At 48.4% G+C, this 19,111-nt stretch overlaps 1 protein-coding gene across 1 annotated transcript in view; it reads left to right on the top strand.

The window, feature by feature from the left end:
• LOC138528983 (heat shock cognate 71 kDa protein-like) overlaps positions 1-19,111 on the top strand; it is an 819,952-nt gene that overhangs the window by 157,583 nt on the left and 643,258 nt on the right. The window contains exon 2 of the mRNA XM_069640807.1: positions 12,351-12,560. Coding sequence (XP_069496908.1) covers positions 12,356-12,560 — 205 coding nt within the window. The 5' untranslated portion in view covers positions 12,351-12,355. The remainder of the gene's footprint in view (positions 1-12,350; positions 12,561-19,111) is intronic.

Consider the following 19,111-nt stretch of genomic DNA (forward strand, 5'->3'; position numbering starts at 1 on the left):
AACATTGAAGAACTCTCCACCCCACCCCCACATCCCTGGTACTTCTCCGGCCTTTTGCAGCTAGCACCCTTGTGTACCTCCAGGCACATTGCACAGTTAACATTATAGTCTTCAAGTCTGCACTCTAAATCAACTCATCCGAGTCCCACATCCACCACTCAGGTGTCCCCGCTGCATAAACATTCCCTTTAGTCCATTTGGTGCGTTTCCTACTCGATTGGTAGATATATTTTGTCGTTTCCATCTTTCGCCCCTGGGTCCCTCCAGATGCCACCCTCCAGACTACTGGGACCTGGGGATATATTTCTCAGTGAATTCAGCCCATTGCATCTCGAATGAGCCCGCTGTTACGCTCACCTGGTATCCACAGGGAGCCACCCAGCCCTGGTTGGATGATTTGCACTGTCGAACCCTCTCCCGATCCCTTGGTAAATCCTCTGGTTAAAGATGGGTCTGCAATATAGGAGAGCTGGATTCAATACCAGATTGTTTTTATGTTTTCCCACCTACCTTGGCCTCAACTCCTTCCTCCCCCTTGGGCCCTCTCCTCACCATAGTATTGTAAAAGGTGGATTCTCCGTCCTGCTCCTCGTGGCGGGCGCGTAGATGTGGGGGGCGAGCAGTGACCAAGTTACTTCACTGTTGCAAGCCCCCCCCCTGTGGGAATCCAGGCCTGCTGCAAACTCCGTAGGTTTGCTGCTTTAAAGTCTTAATATGCAGTTCTTATGTTCCTCTTAGTTCGAATAATAATGTCTTGCTTCTTTCCTTTTTTAGTTATGGAAAGGTATTTAGGTGTTGTCATGCAGTTTGAAGATGAGCATGGGCCGGTAGGCGAAAGCGCGTTGTGCGTGATGCTGTCCGGTGAGTAATGCGCGATGCGTGGCGCTGTTTCTATTTTATATTGCTAATCTGTGTCTTTTCTCTCCTTGCAGGTTGCGATGTTCCTCGCCGAGCGCCGTAATGTTCCAGCAATGATACTGACCAGGAGATGACTACCCAGGTAAGAATTGTGTGCCTTTCTTCATTTGGGAGGAAACGTGAGTAAACGCTTAGTAATGCTGTCTTTGTTTCTCCTATTTCCAGGTTATGGTATTCCAGGATGCATGCGGTGCTGGATGATGGAGTTCGTGCCTTCAGGTGAGTGGAACTGAAGTTGGCGAATCGATTGAAGACAGGATACTGTTCCAGGTAAGTTTCGTAGTGTTCTTTCTCTCTCTGCGGGTCCTTGGTTTCAGGTAAGCTGGCATCAAAGAACTGGACACGGTGAGCGTTACGCTGCCCACAGCAGAATAAAGCAAAGCATGTTCTGCTATTTGGGTATGGTTTAAATAGTCTCAGGTAACGTAGTCCATGCAAAATAGTCCCAGGCCTGCCACACCCAAAGTAGTCCAGGTAAAGTAGTCCCAGGCCTGCCACACCCAAAAGACTAGACCGCATAGCTCAGTTTATTGTAACTGAGCTATGTGTGTGCCTCCATGTTGGCTGAAACCCCTCATGTTAAATAGTCCCAAGTAAATAGTCCCATTCTAATGTTGGTCTTCAGGATGGCTATGAGCCTGGCGCCAAAGGCCCCAGGACTGACTCCAAGAGAGTCTTGGATGAGGGTTTAAGGCCTTTGACCTGGTCCTAACTGGAAGGCTGACTTGCCAGTGAGGGCCAGGGGCAAGGGTCATGACACCCGCCTGGCCATGGAGCCCCGCCGTTAGTCTTTCCATTACATACAGGTTCCTGGCTATGTTAATCCACTCACTCTTAGATGGGAAGGATTCAGACTTCCATTTGGTCGCTATGCACGCCCTCGCAGCTAAGAGCAATGAGGCCTCCGGCACTTTGGGAAGTCTTGCATATTCTCCATCCTCCTCCTCGAACCTAAAGAGAACCAGAAGATGAGATTTCGTCTGGGCTATTCCGGGCTATTCCATCCACATCCCTTATCCACCCCAGTACCTCATCCCAGAAAATCTGGACTCTTTGGCAGTCCCTCCACATGTGCCAGTAATCAGCATTCCTCACACAACCCCTCCAGCACTTGGGACTAGTATTAGGGAACATCCTAGACAATCTAACTGGGTTGTAGTGCCATCTGTGGAGTAACTTAACAGAGTTTAGTTTTTATTGGCAGGAGATGGATGTCTTTGCAGTGGCCGTACATAGTCTATCCCATAAATCAGATTCGATACTAGACCCAAAGTCATACCACCATCGACCCCTCAATTTTTCAGTGGATCCCTTACCCCCCCCCAACCAGGGCCCAATACATTGCCGCGATCAGCCCCCTCATTTCTGTCCTTTTGTCCAAGAGCGATTGGAAGGGCGTGAGCTCCCTCTGCACCATTTCCCTCAGGCGCTCACTCGTGAGGACCCCTTTCAACTGTAGGAAGGTAAATACCGACAGTTTACCTATTCCCAGTGACTCCTCCAGATCATTTAAAGTGACAAAGGTACCTCCCCTCCAGAGATGACCTATCCTCTCAAGACCGGCCTCGTACCATTTCTGAAATCTTTCAGGGTTTGGTATCATGTCCCGCACCCCCGGAACCCAAAGGTGTCCCAGCAGAGAGGGCCATGTAGTGACCCCCTTCATGTCCCCCCCCGACCCCCCCTGGTTTCCAGATTTCCCACAGTGTACCCACAATAGGGTGATCCCGAAACCTCCTCGGGATACTGTTTTTAGGGACCCATACCCATTCTCCTACAGTCTCCGAGTTATGTTATGTTATTTGCAAGGTGCCGAAGCCCGAAGGCGTCCAGGTGCCATAAAGAGGGAAGAAAAACAGAACCCAATCTAGTAAAAGCTGGTAGCCAAATCAGGATTATGAAAACAGAATGGTCTTTAGCTGTTTCCGGAAAACTAAGAGATTGGCTGTGTTACGTAAGGTTTCAGGCAGGGCATTCCAGGCCCGTGCGGCCTGTACATGAAAAGCACGACCATTACCACATGCTCTTTTGACTCGGTCTACATGTAAAAAAGACAGGCCTTAGCTGATCGAAGAGTTCTACTCAGTATATATAGTCTCAACCTGTTCTTAAGATATGTAGGAGCGGGTGTAGCAGCAAGTTGTTCAGCATAATCCACTGAAGGTACCGCTGAGATCAAAGATGGGGTACAAGGACTTGTAGCTGGGCTGCCTGATAATAAAGCTTCATATCTGGGAGGCCCACCCCCCTTTCTCCTTAGGTAACACCAATGTCTCCCTAGGAATCCGCGCCTTTTTCCCCTGCCAAAGGAACCTCAAAATGGCGCCCCAAATCTCCCTAAAGAATTCCTCTGGAATGTGAATGGGCAGCATCTGGAACAGGTAAATAACCCGGGGGAGGACCACCATTTTTAAGTGCATTGAGCCGACCATCCAAGAGATCGTGAGCTTGCCCCACTTCGTGAGATCCTCATACATTTTCCTCATATATGGGGGGGGGAATTCCCATAGACTAGATCCTCAGTTTCTCGTCACATTTATACCCAAGTACTTCATCTTGTTCCGACTTATCTGCATCCCCAACGGCATGAACCTATCTATTTCCCCGTCCCTTATGGCATCTAAGAGGAAGAGCACTGATTTAGGCCTGTTAATTTTCAATCCCGCCCCCTGACCGTAATGCTCGATCAGTGAGAGCACCACGGTTATGGACTGCAACGTGTCCGTAAGGTACAGGAGCATGCGTATAATGCAATTTTATATTCCACTCCCCCGACTTGGAATGGATCATCCCTAATCCTTTGGGCTAAAGGCTCCAGAGAAAGTGCAAACAAAATTGGGGATAGAGGGCAGCCCTGTCTCGTTTCTCTCCCCAATTTCAACCATCTACAGTACCTGCCATTCACCATTACGCTCGCTTTGGGAGCAGAGCAGAGGGCCAATATACCCCGGAGGAAGCTCCCCCTGAGACCAAATTCTATATTTAATACGGAGATCGGGCAGTAGGAAGCGCATCCCCTGGGATCCCACCCCTCCTGGTGTATTACCGTAATGAGTGCCCTCCCAAAATAATCCAGAGCCTTTCCCGTGTCTAATATCTCATTGAACAGTTCTGTCATGAACAGTGACAGGACGGAGAGAAAACACTTATAAAATCCCACCGTGTATCCATCCTCCCCTAGGGCCTTACCCAGTGGCAGTCTTCCCACTGCCGTCCTGACCCCTTACTCCGCTATGGGGGCATTCAATGCCTCGGAATCTGTTTGGGAAAGTGTGTTATGGGTAGGTGGTCCCCCTCTAGATGCTGGTTTGGATCTTCTACTTCCTGACCCACCTCTGAGGTATATAAGGATTCATAAAAGGTTGCAAAAGCTTCTGCAATCCCCTCGTCCGGTAAAGCGCTGCCCCCTTCTACACCATCTGTTCCAGTCACCCATCTTTCAGCCCTTTGTCCCCTCAGCCTGGCTGCCAACAATGCGTCTGCTTTGTCCCCCTTCTCATAGAACTTCTGCTTCAAATACTGGAGATTTCAGAATATCTTCCCTTCTTCCAATAGGCGAAGTTTCTCCCTTTTAGCCCTTGCGGTTGCAATATGTTCCTCCCGTCTACCGGGCTGTTCATGAGCTGCTCTGTCCAGTCTGCCTATTTCCTCCCGCAGCCTCCCTTCAATTAGCGCCTGTTCACGTTTTTTCCTCACCCCTTCTCTGATTAAAATCCCTCTCCACATGGCCTTCCAAGCCACCCACACCATGTCCTGTGCAACCTCCACCATATTATTTAATGTAAAGTATTCCCTGATTTCCTCACTCAGCTCGTTGTGAAATACGGGGTCCTTCCAGAGTGATTCATTGCACCTCCACTTCGTCCCCTTCGGTATTAGTCCCTCCCACTGGATTTAGACCGTGACCATATCATGGTCCGACCACAATATTGGTGTAATCGCCTCTTGCCACAATTCCCTCAATATATATACAAATAGTCTATTCTGGTATATGTACCATGTGGCGGGGAGAAAACAGTATATCCCCTCACATGGGGGTGGAAGTGAGTTAACCCGTACCCCTCTAATGCTTCCTGGAATTCAGTGCCCTGGTCCGGCCGATTCCAGTACCGTGTCCTGTGACGCCTGCCTATCTAGTTCCCTGTCAGCACAGATGTTAAAGTCCCCCCTCCCCCTGTGATGAGGTGGGCGTGCTCTCAAGCAAAATCTTTGCCATTGCGTTCCCCAGAAACCTCAACTGTCCCTGGTTTGGGGCATAAACCTTGCAAGTGAAAACCAAACCCCTCTTAGGATACCCGTGACCCCTAAAGTCCGACCCTCTACATCAGACCAGGGCTTAATAATTTCCATCCTTAACAATCTGATCCCCACCCCCGCCTTCCTCAGTGGGCCCGAGCCCCAGTATTGGCTACCTATCTGTGCACTTGGAATACTGCTGCCCCCCGCCCCCCGGATAATCTAGTCGCCTGGAGGAACAATATATCAGTCCCGATCTCCGGAACTCCCTTGCATCCAGCAACCTTTTTGTGGGAGAGTTAATCCCTTTCCCATTAAGGGTACCGACTCTCAACGTGTTGCCCCCAGAGGCCACTTGGGTTTGGGACATCACGTTATTCCCATCAGGGGTCTCAATTCTTGACTCGTGCAAGGGGTGCGGGCCGTGGAGTGAGCCGCCCCATTAAGTACTAGACTATAGGATTGACTCTGTACCAGCAATTTTTTGCCCCCTCTGCAATCCCCCCCCTCTCCTTTGGGCGTCTGGTCCCTCCTGGAGGATAACACCAGGTCAGAACCGAACCACCAGAGCTCCCGGCGTCCCGGGCCCTGCCCTCTCAAACCCCTTACCTCCACCTCCCTGCACCCCCGTTGAACCCCTACCCAAACGAACCTTATACAACCACATTTAGAAAACCCCCTCAGCTTTTTAATCGCATAAAATTAACCATCAATATCGTGGACACCAACATAAGTCCTCGCCCCCAGTCGTGGTCGTTTCAAAAGCAAGCAACCATTCCTCATGACCCACACCTCTCCAAGTGTCATTGTGAGGTTACGACTCTGTCCCAGGAGGGGTGCCCAAATTCCTATATTTCCAAGAGCCTGGGATACATCGTCTGCGTGGACCTTTCACCTGCCAGCGACCTTCCTTGTTGTTTCCCCTCGAAGCATGCGGCTCCTCCTCCGTACCCATAAGCTCCCTGGTGATCCTGTGTATATCTTCTGTGGTGGAAATCCGATATTTGTGGCCCTGTATCTCGAAAGAAAGGGCAAATGGGAACCCCCACCTGTACCGCAGCCTCTTCTCATTGAGCCACTTGGTGAGGGGGGAGCAAAGGCGGATCTTCAGTAGGGTAAGTGAGGAGAGATCATGAAAAACTGTGACCCGTATGTCATCACACACTTCGATCTCGCCCTTTCAAGGATATTGAGCCTGTCGCTATAATTATGGAGTAAACGGGAGGGAGAGCCCAAAACAATAGCACAGGACAAAGGGCTATCAGTGAAAGGAAAACATGGGGGGGTGTCCTGTCTATGAAAGTCAAAGCTTATTGCAATTTGATTATATGCAAATGAAAGGTGTATCTGATCCTCTATTGTAGCCTTATTTATGCATATCCAGAGGAAAGGTGTACAAACAAAGGAGTAATAATACACATGCGCTCGTATAAATGAAAACTGGGAGTAGTTTTTATTTTCTCTCCTCGGTCATTAAATCACTTTTTTAAAAGGAAACAAAAATTGGATTGTCCAATATGAAAAACAGAAATTGCATTTATACATTGGTACAATTGTTCCGCATATTCAAAAACATGATGCATGGAGACTTTTGCGGCATGCATTAAACAGAACCTGAATGAATGGATACATGAATATGCCGTATGCTGACATTCTTTGAGGGAGAACCATGTGCAGGCAGATTTTTCTTGTATAAATGCAATTTCTGTTTTTCATATTGGAAAATCCAATTTTTGTTTCCTTTTTAAAAAAGTGATTTAATGACTGAGGAGAGAAAATAAAAACTTTCCTCTGGATATGCATAAATAAGGCTACAATAGAGGATCAGATACACCTCTAATTTCATTTGCATATAATCAAATTGCAATAAGCTTTGACTTTCATAGACAGGACACCCCCCCATGCTATAATTATGGAGGCGGACGAGGACCGATCTAGGACCCCATGACGTTCCACCTGCTCTGTGAATTCTTTCTACCTTGGTTTCATCCACCGAGTCATTATTGAAGATGAGCTTCGTGATCTCATAAAGAGTCTACCGCACATCTGCGTCGGTCTCCCCCTCTCTCTCCGGAATCACAAAAATGCAGAGGTTGTTATGTCTCTCACGATTTTCAAGGTCGTCCATTTTCAGTAGCTTCTCCTCCTTTCTCCTCTATACCTCAGAAAGGCGAACATCCAATTGGCTCTCCAGTGTCGAGGGAATCCACCTCCTCAAGGCATTCTTCCATCTTGTCGAGCCTTGTAGTGATTTTGTCCACACATCCCCGATGTCTGCTCTCATATTCCTAATCTCCTCCATCAGGGCTGCACCATCTTTTTTTGTCGCAGCTGACTCCTCATTACCCTGAGTCATGTTGTCCATATTATCTGGTCCTTCTGTGCCCTCTCTCAGTGTGTATCTGTGCACTCCTCTGGCATCTGGAGGTCTGTCCATCGGTCAAGTGGGCTCTCTGTGGTGGTGCTGCGATTGGGGGGGAAGACCCACCTCGGTGCGTGGATAGTACGGGACCCCACTTCTAACGATATTGTTGGGCAGCGTTGGGGAGTGCCACTCCTCCGGGGCCCTCTGCAGTCTAGCACTGTAGACCCTTTCCAAACCTGTAGTGGCTTCTCCCAACGGACTAGCGGTAAGGGAGGCAGGCACACGTCCCAGTCAAGGGGGCCTAACCCACCACCGTGCCTCCATCACTGAGGTCATCCTGGGGGCTCCAGAGCTATTCACAAGGTTCCTTCCGACTACTATCCCCCCGAAGGCACAGGGGCCTGGCTCAGGGTCTCCAGGCCACAGGGCACCAGCGGTATTTAGGGGCGTCAATACATCCAGGACATGTGCAGGGAACCCAGACCTGCCAGTACCCTTCTGTCCCCACTGTGCTCTCCTCCAGGGTTGTGGACAGACCCCCAGCAGGCACAGCCATCCCCTGCCCCCATGAGCAAGAAGAAAAACAGAGTTTAGGCACCCCCCACTTCCATCACATCCCGCGGCCCGATACATGTGGGGTCTATACTGCCCCTCCGGTGGCCCTGCAGGGATCCGGGGAGCCAAATGGCGGGGGAAGGGTGGGTAATGGCGGTCGCAGGGCTTAGAGTACAATGTACCTCCTCTTCTCCAGCCTGGTGCCTGCCGGGACAGTCCAGGTGTCCAGGGGCCTCCACAAGCGGTCTCCGCCACCGCCTCTGTGTTTTGGTGTGTGACAAACCGCCTCGGGTCGTCGGCAGGAGTGCGTCTCCCGTTTCGCGGTGGCCTCCGTGCTTTGGCATTGCAGTGTGACCGGAATCCTCCTGTGGGACTCCCAGCCCCTGGGCGTTACAAGCTCCGCTGCGAGGGATTGCACTGATGGTGGCTCCTAGCTCCGGATCCCTGCAATCACTGCGTTCACCGGCTGCGCTGCGGAGAACTAGTACCATCCCCCAGCTCCTCCTTCCTTCACGTCCGGGGTCTTGGAATGCACCTCAAGGGTCTCCTTGCATCCCCTCAGGGCCCGCTGGGTCCTCGAATCAGGGTAGCCGGCACCCATTGTTGTAGAGAGGGTGCGCGGCAGACCTCCGACAGGGAGCCCCAATCTCCAACTCGAGACCTGATGCCATTTCCCTCGCGGGCTGGGGCACTGCGTTACAATCAGCTCAGAAGCTCCACGGTCCAGGCCAGGGGGAAGGCCCAATATTCATGCATCAGCAAAGATGCCTTTCTTCGGATTCCCTGCAGCGCTTTCTTTCGGGACTTCCAACGGGGGTTTCCACATCACTCCTCGTCAAAGCTTCTTCTTCTTAATTATCGTAGGCGTGGGCGGACCCACGCAGGCGCTTCCCCATCCTATAGGATGATGTGCACCGTACCCACTAATTATTATTTAGCTCCATTTAAACTCACAACTCCTCCACCTCCCCGTCTGCCTCACAAAATCCAACATCACACTACTCCTCCTGCCTCTCTCCCCTCACCTCCCAGCAAAGCCCTCCCGCTCAGCTCAGCCACACCCAACGCAGTCAACCGAACCCTCATCAATTCTCTCTCTGCAACATGTCTCTCACACGTAATCAAAAAATGTCCCACCGTTTCAGGCACCCCACACACCGCACAGTCCCTTGATTCACGCTTCCCTATTAGAAATAGACAGTCATTCAGCCCCACATGACCTATCCTCAACCGATTCAGCATCACCTCCTCCCCCCTCCTCCATTCTGAACTCCCTGCAGCCCTTCACCCCACTCACCCACCTCTCCTGCCACTCATCCAGGTCCCGTCTCACCATCACAGCCTTGTGGGGGCCATTTCAGCTTTGTCAGGCCCGAGTCAGGAGCGTACGCTACTGTTGACTGCTCATCAGCGTGCCCCCTGGTGGCCTCTCCAAGGAACCACCTTTTAAATGAGTTGGGGAGGATCATTAGATTGAGATTATATGCTGATGAGGTGATAAAGAGTAAAGGGCGATCAGTGGCGACAAGCTGTTGAACATGAATATTAAAGTCCCCTGCTGCAATTAGTGAGGAGTCCGAAGAGTAGATCGAAAACAGCAGAGAATCGAGATCATGAAAGAAAGATCCAAGAGAGCCAGGGGGCAATAATCAGAACATAGGGAGGGACAGGGAAGAAAAAGAAAGGAAGTGATACTGAAATGAGGGAAAAGGAGGGAGAGTAGAAGAGGTGGCAATGATCCAGTGAGGATAGTAAAGGAGACCAGTCCCACCTCCAGAGCAAAGAAGTCTGGGACAATGAGAGAGAAAAGTAGGAAGAATGTGAAATGAGTGCTGCAATAGACGGCCTCACTTCTGAAAAAAAAAAATTCAAACAGAAGAAAAGATCAAGAAGTAGCTCAGTTTTAGATACAATGGTCAAAGTTAAGGCAGGGTACAGATGATTTCTAAATATTCGAAATACAAGGATAGTGAGATGCAAATGGGAAGCGACGTGGGAAACCCATTGCCTAGGGTGGTTGGTAGTAAGAACAGGAATGTTCATGAAGGATGACACAGCAAAAAAGTGACTATAGAAAGGAACACAAGCAGATTGAGACATGGTAGGGCAAGTCAATGACGCAATCTACAGTGGTAAGGAACTGTATGTACATGGTTGAGAAAAGTATGCGCCCTGGTGCAAACAGGGAAAGTAAGAGCCCTTAGAAGTGACTGCACTTTGAGAAAGGACGCCAGGACCGGGTCGCCCTAGGGAACATGTATAAGAAGAGGAGGATAATTAAAGTGACCCAGCCATGAGACAAGCCCAGCAGGGAAGGGCGGGCCGATGTAAAGGCCTGGGCCAGCTGTGGTGATGCGGCCGAAAGGCTGTGTAGTGTTCCACTCCCTAAGGCAGCAGCAGAGTCCAGATGGGCAGGGCAGCATCCGGGACCAGCAGCTACAGCTCCAAGAAGGTGGTGGAGGCAAGATGAAATTATGATGTGTCTTGTTCAAGTTCTGAGGCTGTCCGAATTAGAATGTATGGTTACACTTTAATGTTAGGGTATGTGTTGTGAAAAATGAAACACGCACTAACAATACTGTGAATGATATACTTTTAATAGCTTCCTTTGGGCCAAGAAACGCACTTACCTGCACCCATATTAAAACCAATGACCTGGTTCTTTGGAATGCTTAATTGTATGTGTTGGCAACTGATTGATTTGTAGTGAGACTGATGGAGCACATGTACTATGCTATGCACAATAATTAATAGTTAACACACTTGAAAATAACACTCAGTTGCAGACCCTACATTCTGGTCCCTTAGTTCTTTCAGAATTCTAGAGAAAAAGAGAGAAAGATTAATATATATTGGAGTACAATACACTAGGGAGAGTTATATCGAATAGCATTTGTTTGAAGACTGTGGCCCTGAAGCCCTGCTCAACATCCTTGTGATGCACACAGGCTTTAGTCGTTCAACTCCTACCTCTCCAACATAGACCAACATTTCCAGATGGGCCCCAACGATCTGTCCACTGTCATTTTTAACCTCAACATGGAACTTTGTGGGATCTCCAGGTCAACACCAGCATGAAGATGGACCAATATGCAACTTCACCTAAATATCAACTGCATCAACGGCCACCAACTTAAACTGTCCCTCACCCATGTCTGAATGTCAAACACCTCCTTGAAGCTCAACTCGAGAGACTGCATTCATTCTGCTAGGAAACTCCACTACTGACTTGATGCTCAATGCATTTTTGCCCACAACTCTCATACACTTTAACATTTCAGATTTCCCATCAGCTGTGACTTCTCATTCAATTGGCCAAAGAAGACCAAAGTAGCATTGTTCCAGCTTACACTCCTCTACAAAGTCGAACCTTCCTTTCCAGGCGTGAATATAGGAACTGTTGTTCCAAACCCAGGTAATCTCCCACCTTGACGGCTGAAACACCCTATTCGCAAGAGTCCCAGATGTCATCTTGGCCCCTCCAAAATCCTCGCAGCAAGCTGCAGCTTTACTCCTCACAAAGCTAAGAAAATTGGACCACTTCACCCCTACCTTTAAGAAGCTGCACTGGCTGCCCTTCAGGCACTCAAGACAGCCTGCGTCACCTACGAAGCAACCCTAGCCTAAGCAACACTGGCTGAGAAACTCAATCTCCTGAGGCCAGCGCACAATCAGATATCACGATCTTGCCAGACTGCAAACAAAGACCTGAAAGAGAAAAGGACAAACGAGAAACGGGTGTTTTCCTGTGCAGTATGGCTGAACAATTTATCAATGCAGAAGGACCTGAAGACTGTTCTTCAAAAAACATCTTGCCACTTGCTGATGGTCGACTCAACCTAACGTCCCTCTCCCTGGAGGTCACTCTTCCCCCAGCCATCCCAGCGCCTGTGCTACCTCTGCACCCTACATTTAAACCCCTTGATGTGTTCCCTATTTAAAGTGCTCTGTTGCCTCCAAGCTGGATTTGCGCTTTATAAATCTCATACAGTCCTATGTGTTCACACTTGCCTACTGTTAGGAAACTCTTACCTTAATTTATATCTTAACTGTGTTTATGCCAAGTGGCAAATTCATTTGTGTAGGATTTGCAGGTTTGATTCCTTCAAAGAAACAATGAAAGTGATTGACATGGCAGGTGTGTCTTATTTCGTGCACCCAATATTTGACAAAAACCTTAAGACATTTGTGATCTTCTTGTTCGCTGTTTGTCTTGAATGGGACTTATCTTTTGTTGAGTGGCACTTTCTTAATATTGTTGCGTTGTGTCTTTCAGGCAACATGTCTAAGGGTCCAGCTGTGGGCATTGATCTCGGCACCACTTACTCCTGCGTGGGGGTCTTCCAGCATGGCAAAGTGGAGATCATCGCCAATGACCAAGGGAATCGAACCACTCCGAGCTATGTGGCCTTCACCGACACAGAGCGGTTAATTGGGGATGCGGCCAAGAACCAGGTGGCTATGAACCCCACTAACACAGTCTTTGGTGAGTCTGCCTGCTTTAGGCCCTAGCTATTCACATGAAGATTCCATTGTCTTGTGCCCAGTTCAATGCATATTTCTTGTAGAGGCAGATTGGAGTTTTCCTGACCATCTGCTGTCTCTCATAGGCAAGAGTGTTCAGGCGAGTCTTATTACTCTTTCCGAAGCACCAACATCCATTGACATCTTCCAATCCAACTTCCATGTAGTTTAATGACCCCAAAATTAGTTTTCTATTTTAAATATATGGTCTAAATCTGAAAGCTGAGATTAGAAAAAGCAATGTTAGAAAATAAGTTTGGAAAAAGTCAATGGGACATACCCCTCATCCTCAAGTCGTTTCTTTCTTTTTTTGTGCTTAAGGAACTGGGATAGGAAGGTGCCAAATTAAGAATTGTCCTGATATAGTGTAGGGCCTCTTGTTTCAGTTTAAGTTTGTAACCCCTTAAGTGCCAGGCTATTATTTTGTGTGTTCAGCCAGTAAGGTATGGGCAAAGGTCAAATGACGGTAGGAGGTTAGTAGGGGGGAAACTCTTACTTTGTAAAACTGCCATTTTCTATCCCACTAGAATTAAGCGAAAGTCATTATATTTAACCATATATAATAGACAGGATTTGGATGCAATTTAGAGATGTAATTTGAGGGTAATATTTATAAATGGTGGTACTGCAAATCTTGGAGTATAATATCAGATATTGATTTATAATGTTGTCTCCTTGTGGCTTTCATGCTCAAAGTTCCCATACTCCTATGTCCTGTCCCTTTTCCGCCTTACGATTCTGTCCTATGTAATGTGTGTGTGTGAGAAACTGGGCACATGTATGGCCGCACCCACCTCTTCAAGCTCCACCCTGGACTTCACAACTCAGCCTTTTCTCTGAGTGGTCTGCTCTGTACAAGTGTGGCATGGCAGGTTGTTTTTCCACCACTCTTTCATTATTATTCAATTTAGTTCTCCTTTTTGTGCCACAGGTTCTTATGTGACGGGACTCCCTCCGCCTGTGCTGGGCTGAACTGCTTTATTCTGTAGGAACTTGTGGTATCTATTTTCGCGGTCACAGATCCTCAAGTACTCTGCCTCGAGTGCTTGGGACCTGACCATAATTAGGGTGCAAGTCTCTATTGTGTGAGGCGCTCTGGTTCAGAGTGTAGGTGATATGTTTTCTTTTTTTAATACCCTTGTTTGGAAACCTCTTTCTGGGGATCGCTGACTCATGAGGGGCACAAGTGGCCCTAAAAGTTGCAGGGGAAAGATACCCCATGTTACTCCTGATGTACATCTCCTCAAAGTGAGATAACTGTAGAGGAAATCCTTTGTGTACTAATTTGTTTTCTTCTTTGGGATGCAGATGGGTTTCCTGTAGCATGGTGAACAATGACCCTAAATGCTGAAGTTGCTTGAGAGCTACCTTCCCCACCCCTATTTAGCTACCTCCCTAAACATAAGAGGTGATCACACAATCAGTTAATGAACATTCCTATCTGGCCCTGGGTGTCCCCCACGATCCCTGCAACGTGTTAGCATCAGTGAATTGTTGCTAATATGGCAGTCTGGGAGATGTCCCACCTAAATTAATTTGACAAAACTGTAGAGATAAAGTGGTCACCAAGGGACACGTGTCCCTCAGAGGATTATCCTTTCATGGTAAAGGTTCGCAGGTTATCCGAATGAACCTAAACATTAATTCAGATTATCAATAACACCATCTCCTATGTACATGTCAGTTTGGTCAGTTGGCAATGTTTCTTATCCTATATATTCGTGGCCCCCCTCTTTCCATTATGCCTGCCCACCTTAGACTAGCTTTCAGATTAAAATTCCATAGTCTCAGAACGTTTTTCATTCTGTGGAGGGTCTGGGCAGATTCATTTCTATCTGGGTGCAGAAGAGGGTCCTCTTACTGTTTAGATAGATTGTTGCCATCCTTCAAACCTAAAGTTCAGAGATCTTATAAAGCCCAACGTGTACTTCTTTGGACTCCAGCTATATCATACCTTCATTTAGTGTCTGTTTTAGAGATGGTTGAAGCTGCTAGGTCCTCAGGACGATTATGTGCAGCTTCCATACTGCAGTATTTCATAGAGAAAGAATGCACAATGAGAAAGACGGCCAGGGTCCAATCATTTTTTCCTGTATCTTGGAATAAACCTGATGTGTTCTGTTCGATTCAGTCACCCACTCATCGGGCAGTTCAAGCAAGCTGCAGAACAAACTGTATGTAATTTGGTGTCTATAGACCAGTGTAGGAATCCAATGCATATGGATTTTGTTCCATTGTAATCTATTATCTGCACCTTGTTGCTCTGTTTGAAGGATGATATTTCCAAGTTGGCCACTCTTTTGGCCAACACAGATAAATCTTAGCTCTGCTTGCAGGTGGCTCCTTCAACTAGAGATTCGCTTCTCTGCTTTTGTTTCTTGCTTGCCCAAAAATGAAACTTTGAGCGCCAGTTTTGTAATGCTTCCCCTAATATCTGGCTTTTTAGGAAAATTCTGTGTGCCCAGCATGGCCATGATATCACACCACTGTTTAGGTAGCTTATTGGCAAATGTGCAATTCACAGATTCCAGAAAGCCAAAAACTGGATGGACCGCTGTGAGGGAGTTGTGGGCCTTCAATCCACCATTCACCAATGGTGATATGTGATGTGGCATAGGATCCAGCACCAGGAAGATGATAGATTCAGGCAGCAGTCCCTGAGGCATGAGGTTGTAATTTGCTAGCTCTGAACTAATTTAGTGGTTAGCTTTCCACTCTAAAGTGCCAAAGTAAACACCACCATGTCACAACGCATCCATCTATGGTGCTGATCCCCGAAGAGAGGCGGGACGTCTGCTCTCCAACATCCCATTCTTGTGAATCCAGGTCTTTTCTGGGCAGCTCCCCTACCATAGCTTTGTGGATTCAAGTCCAGGCAGAGACCAGCCCATGCAGTACTTAATTGACCCCCCTAGTGGCGACTTCACATCCAGGCTTTGCCACGTGAGCAATGGTTTATGGATCGAGGCTGTGTAAGTGAGGGCTCCCCCTGTGTGATAGTTCTCTGAAGCAGAGCAACCCCCACCCCATGAAATAGGCCTTTGCAGTCACACCTTCTCAGAACACCAGGGCACAATGTTGAAGTCCAGGAAGCACACTCAATCGCCTCCTTGTATTTGTTGCACTCGCTCTGGGGGGCCCATGACAGCAGCAAAAATCGAGGTTCATCAGGTACATTTTTTCCGCCATCTTGGCAAGTTGTATATTACCGGAGTCCTTGGCTGTGCGCCACTTAAGAGCTTAAAGTCGTCTCAATTTCTCTTGTCGTTTGCGTTCGATGCATTAATGTGGCAGTTGATACGCGGAACTTCTTGACGGCTGATTCCGGCTTCTGAACGAACCAGACGCCTGCTCCAACAACGGGCTTGGGCCTACACCTGGCTTCGGCCTACCAGTAGTGAGAGTGGGGGGGACTGATCATTTGGTATTCAGAGAATGCATACCCCCATTTCCTGCCCCTTCTAGTATCGTCTTGCTACCTTTCTGTCTGCATTCCATTTTGGGGCGCATTACCCTTATGTTTTGCCCTACGAGCAACAGGACATTTCCTTGGGTAGAGAAACAGAGTTTATAACCACTGCCTTGCACATGACTCTCGAATCCTCTTGTCCTGCGTGTAAGCTCTTTAGGCTTAAGACCCTAAAGGAGCGTAGAACCAAAAGGTGGGCGGCATATGCCATGTCGGCAGAGTCAGAAACTGCAGCCGGGATCTTCGATTCAGACTACGCAGGCCAAGGCAGCCGAGACTCCAAAATCGGAGCTCGAAGACATCACTGAGGAACGGTCTTGTTCCCACACGCCGGTCCCCAGCCCCGAAAGGAAGTTGCAGCACGCTGCTGTGAGGAAGGCCTCTGGCAACGCCGGCGTACCTGCACACACCCCTTCCCATAAGCACACCCCCCGTGATCGTCTGTCGGTTGGCGCCTCTAAGCCCACCGAAACTTCACTGACCGTGCCCGCTGTGGCTCCGCCTGCACGTTTACCACATGGCGATCGTACAGACACTTTGGCGAAGGGTGCGCATAAACTGCGTTCGGCGGATGAGGCGGAGATGCCAAAACAGTTGTCGAAAAAGCACAAACACTCAGAAAAACACCATAAAAGCCCTCTGCTCATAGTAAACAGGCTACTCAGACCCCTGGTGACTATGAAGAAGAATCCTCTCCTCTGTCTTCTGCTCTCAGCAAGAAACGCCCTAGCGATAGACCCAAGGACACGGTTCCAACAGTAGCACCTCCTGTGACAAAAGACACCCTGGTGGCTCCAAGTTCCATCCTGCCTTCTACCCCCTGGACCCAAACACAGTTTGAGAATACTACTGGGAAATCTAATTCTTTGTGGATTTTATGAGCAGGCTACTCACTCCTTCAAAACCAACTGAGCAGCCTCCTGTACCTCCTCCAGTGCCAGTGGCACCTTCTCTTCCTCCCCTACCCATGCCATCTGGGGGGCCCTCACTAGGTTCTCTTTACGAGGACATGCAGTCCACTCAAGCAGACAGGACACATGAATAGATGATCGGTGGTGACCCCGTTCAGGATGGTGATACCTACCTACAAGACCAGGATGACACAGACCCCATATTTTCTTTTATCCTATTGACCCATTCATAGTGGAAGGTGGTCACTCTGCTTCCATTGCGGACCAGCCACTCTACAATGAGCTACTAAAGAAGGCTGCTCACCAATTTGGCATCAAAACAGACAAAGCCAGCCCCCTAGGTACTGACTTTGTTGAGGATATTCTCAATGACAAGAAAGCTGTTAGCCAAGCCATACATCTCCTGGAGTCTATTAAGAAGAGGGTCTATCCATCCTTGTCTACCCCCTCCCTTACCAGGGCGGTCAAGCCTTGGGTGGAAAAATTCTTTAGGCCGTCTCCTTCAGATCCCCTCTACATTAGGGGTCACGCTATGCTGGACTCCCTGATGGTGACCACCACAAGAAAGAGAGCTGGTGTTCCACTCTCAACCTCTGAAACACCTCCTAACAAGGAGTGCAAAAAACTGTACACGCTAGGTAAGCGTATCGCGACCTCTGCTGCGTACCTTACTAGGATAGCACACAACACCACTTTGCTGGCTAGCTACAGCAACACCCATTGAGATGAGGTTTCACAACCGGCACGATCCCACCTTATGAAGATCGCCGCAGAGGGGAAACATGGTCTTACAAAACATCCTTAAGAATGTCTTCGACTCTGCAGACACCTCAGGAAGAGTCACTGTAGTGGGAACACTACCTAAAAGACATTCCTGGCTTAGAGACTCAGGATTTAAGCCAGAGACACAAGCAGCCCGAATTAACACGCCCATCAAAGAGGATCTCCTTTTGGCAAAGCGGTTGACGACCAGCTAGAGACAGCAAAAAAGGAACATGAGTCCATCAAGACCTTTGGTCAGATTTCCAGCAAACCCTTTGTTGCAAGGGGAGCATTTAACACACGCCGAACCCTTCCAACGCAAGGCTCAGGAAAACAGGGCCAAGCTGGAGCAAGCACGTTTGGCGCCTCCTTTTATAGTCCATACACCCAGACAGTACAGGCAGCGTGGGTTTCGCTGCAGGAAAGGACTTGGCACGGCTGCAGCCTCTAGAGGAGCAGGAGCCCCTGCCGCCAAATGACATGCCGATCTACGTTCCCTCCCACGTGTGCCCAGTCGGGGGTTGCATAACACTCTTCGCCCAGCAATGGGAGGGAATAAGATCAGACCTCTCGGTTTTAGATACAGTGCCGAAAGGATACTCTGTGGAGTTCCTGGAAACACCTCACCACCATCCATCTCACATAGGACACATGTTCGGCGCACATCTCAACATCCTCAAGGAGTAGATCGGAATCCTGTTACAAAAAGGAACAATCAGGCTGGTGCCCATCATGGACCAAAATCAAAGTATTTATTCAATGTACTTCCTTTTTCCAAAGAAAGATCTTACAATGCGCCCAGTGCTAGACCTGCGCCCTACAAACACGTATGTCAAACCTAAAAAATTCAGGCTGACAACATTGCAAGAAGCCATCGCACTATTGAAAATAGGGGATTACATGGCAACATTGGACATTAAAATGATTCCTACTTTCATATTTAAATGTTGCTAGCGCACAAAAAATGCCTTAAATTCAAATTGGGAAATGAGCACTACGAATTCAATTTGGCATTGCATCAGCCTCCAGGGTATTCATAAAGGTCCTAGCAGGGAGGGCTGCACACTTACGGAGGTAGTCCATTCCAGAGTGCCCTTACATAGACCACTGGCTTATTACTGGGGACTCTCCCACAGCTGCATTCAAAACACACAGCAAACTATTATTCTGTTGTTCCAGTTGGACTTCTCCACAAACGAAAAGAAGTCAATCCTGGTGCCCAGCCAAGTAAAACAATTTCTGGGGTCACTAATCAAAACAGATATCGGACTAGTCCATCCCACCGAAGAGAGGATCCAATACATGCTGTTTCAAACACCTCAGTACACAGTCGGTAGTCAGGTGACTGTACGAAATGCAATGTGCCTGCTA

This window comes from Ambystoma mexicanum, chromosome 1q, assembly GCF_040938575.1.
Source record: "Ambystoma mexicanum isolate Mex_15411 chromosome 1q, UKY_AmexF1_1, whole genome shotgun sequence".
In the NCBI taxonomy this organism is placed as follows: domain Eukaryota; kingdom Metazoa; phylum Chordata; class Amphibia; order Caudata; family Ambystomatidae; genus Ambystoma; species Ambystoma mexicanum.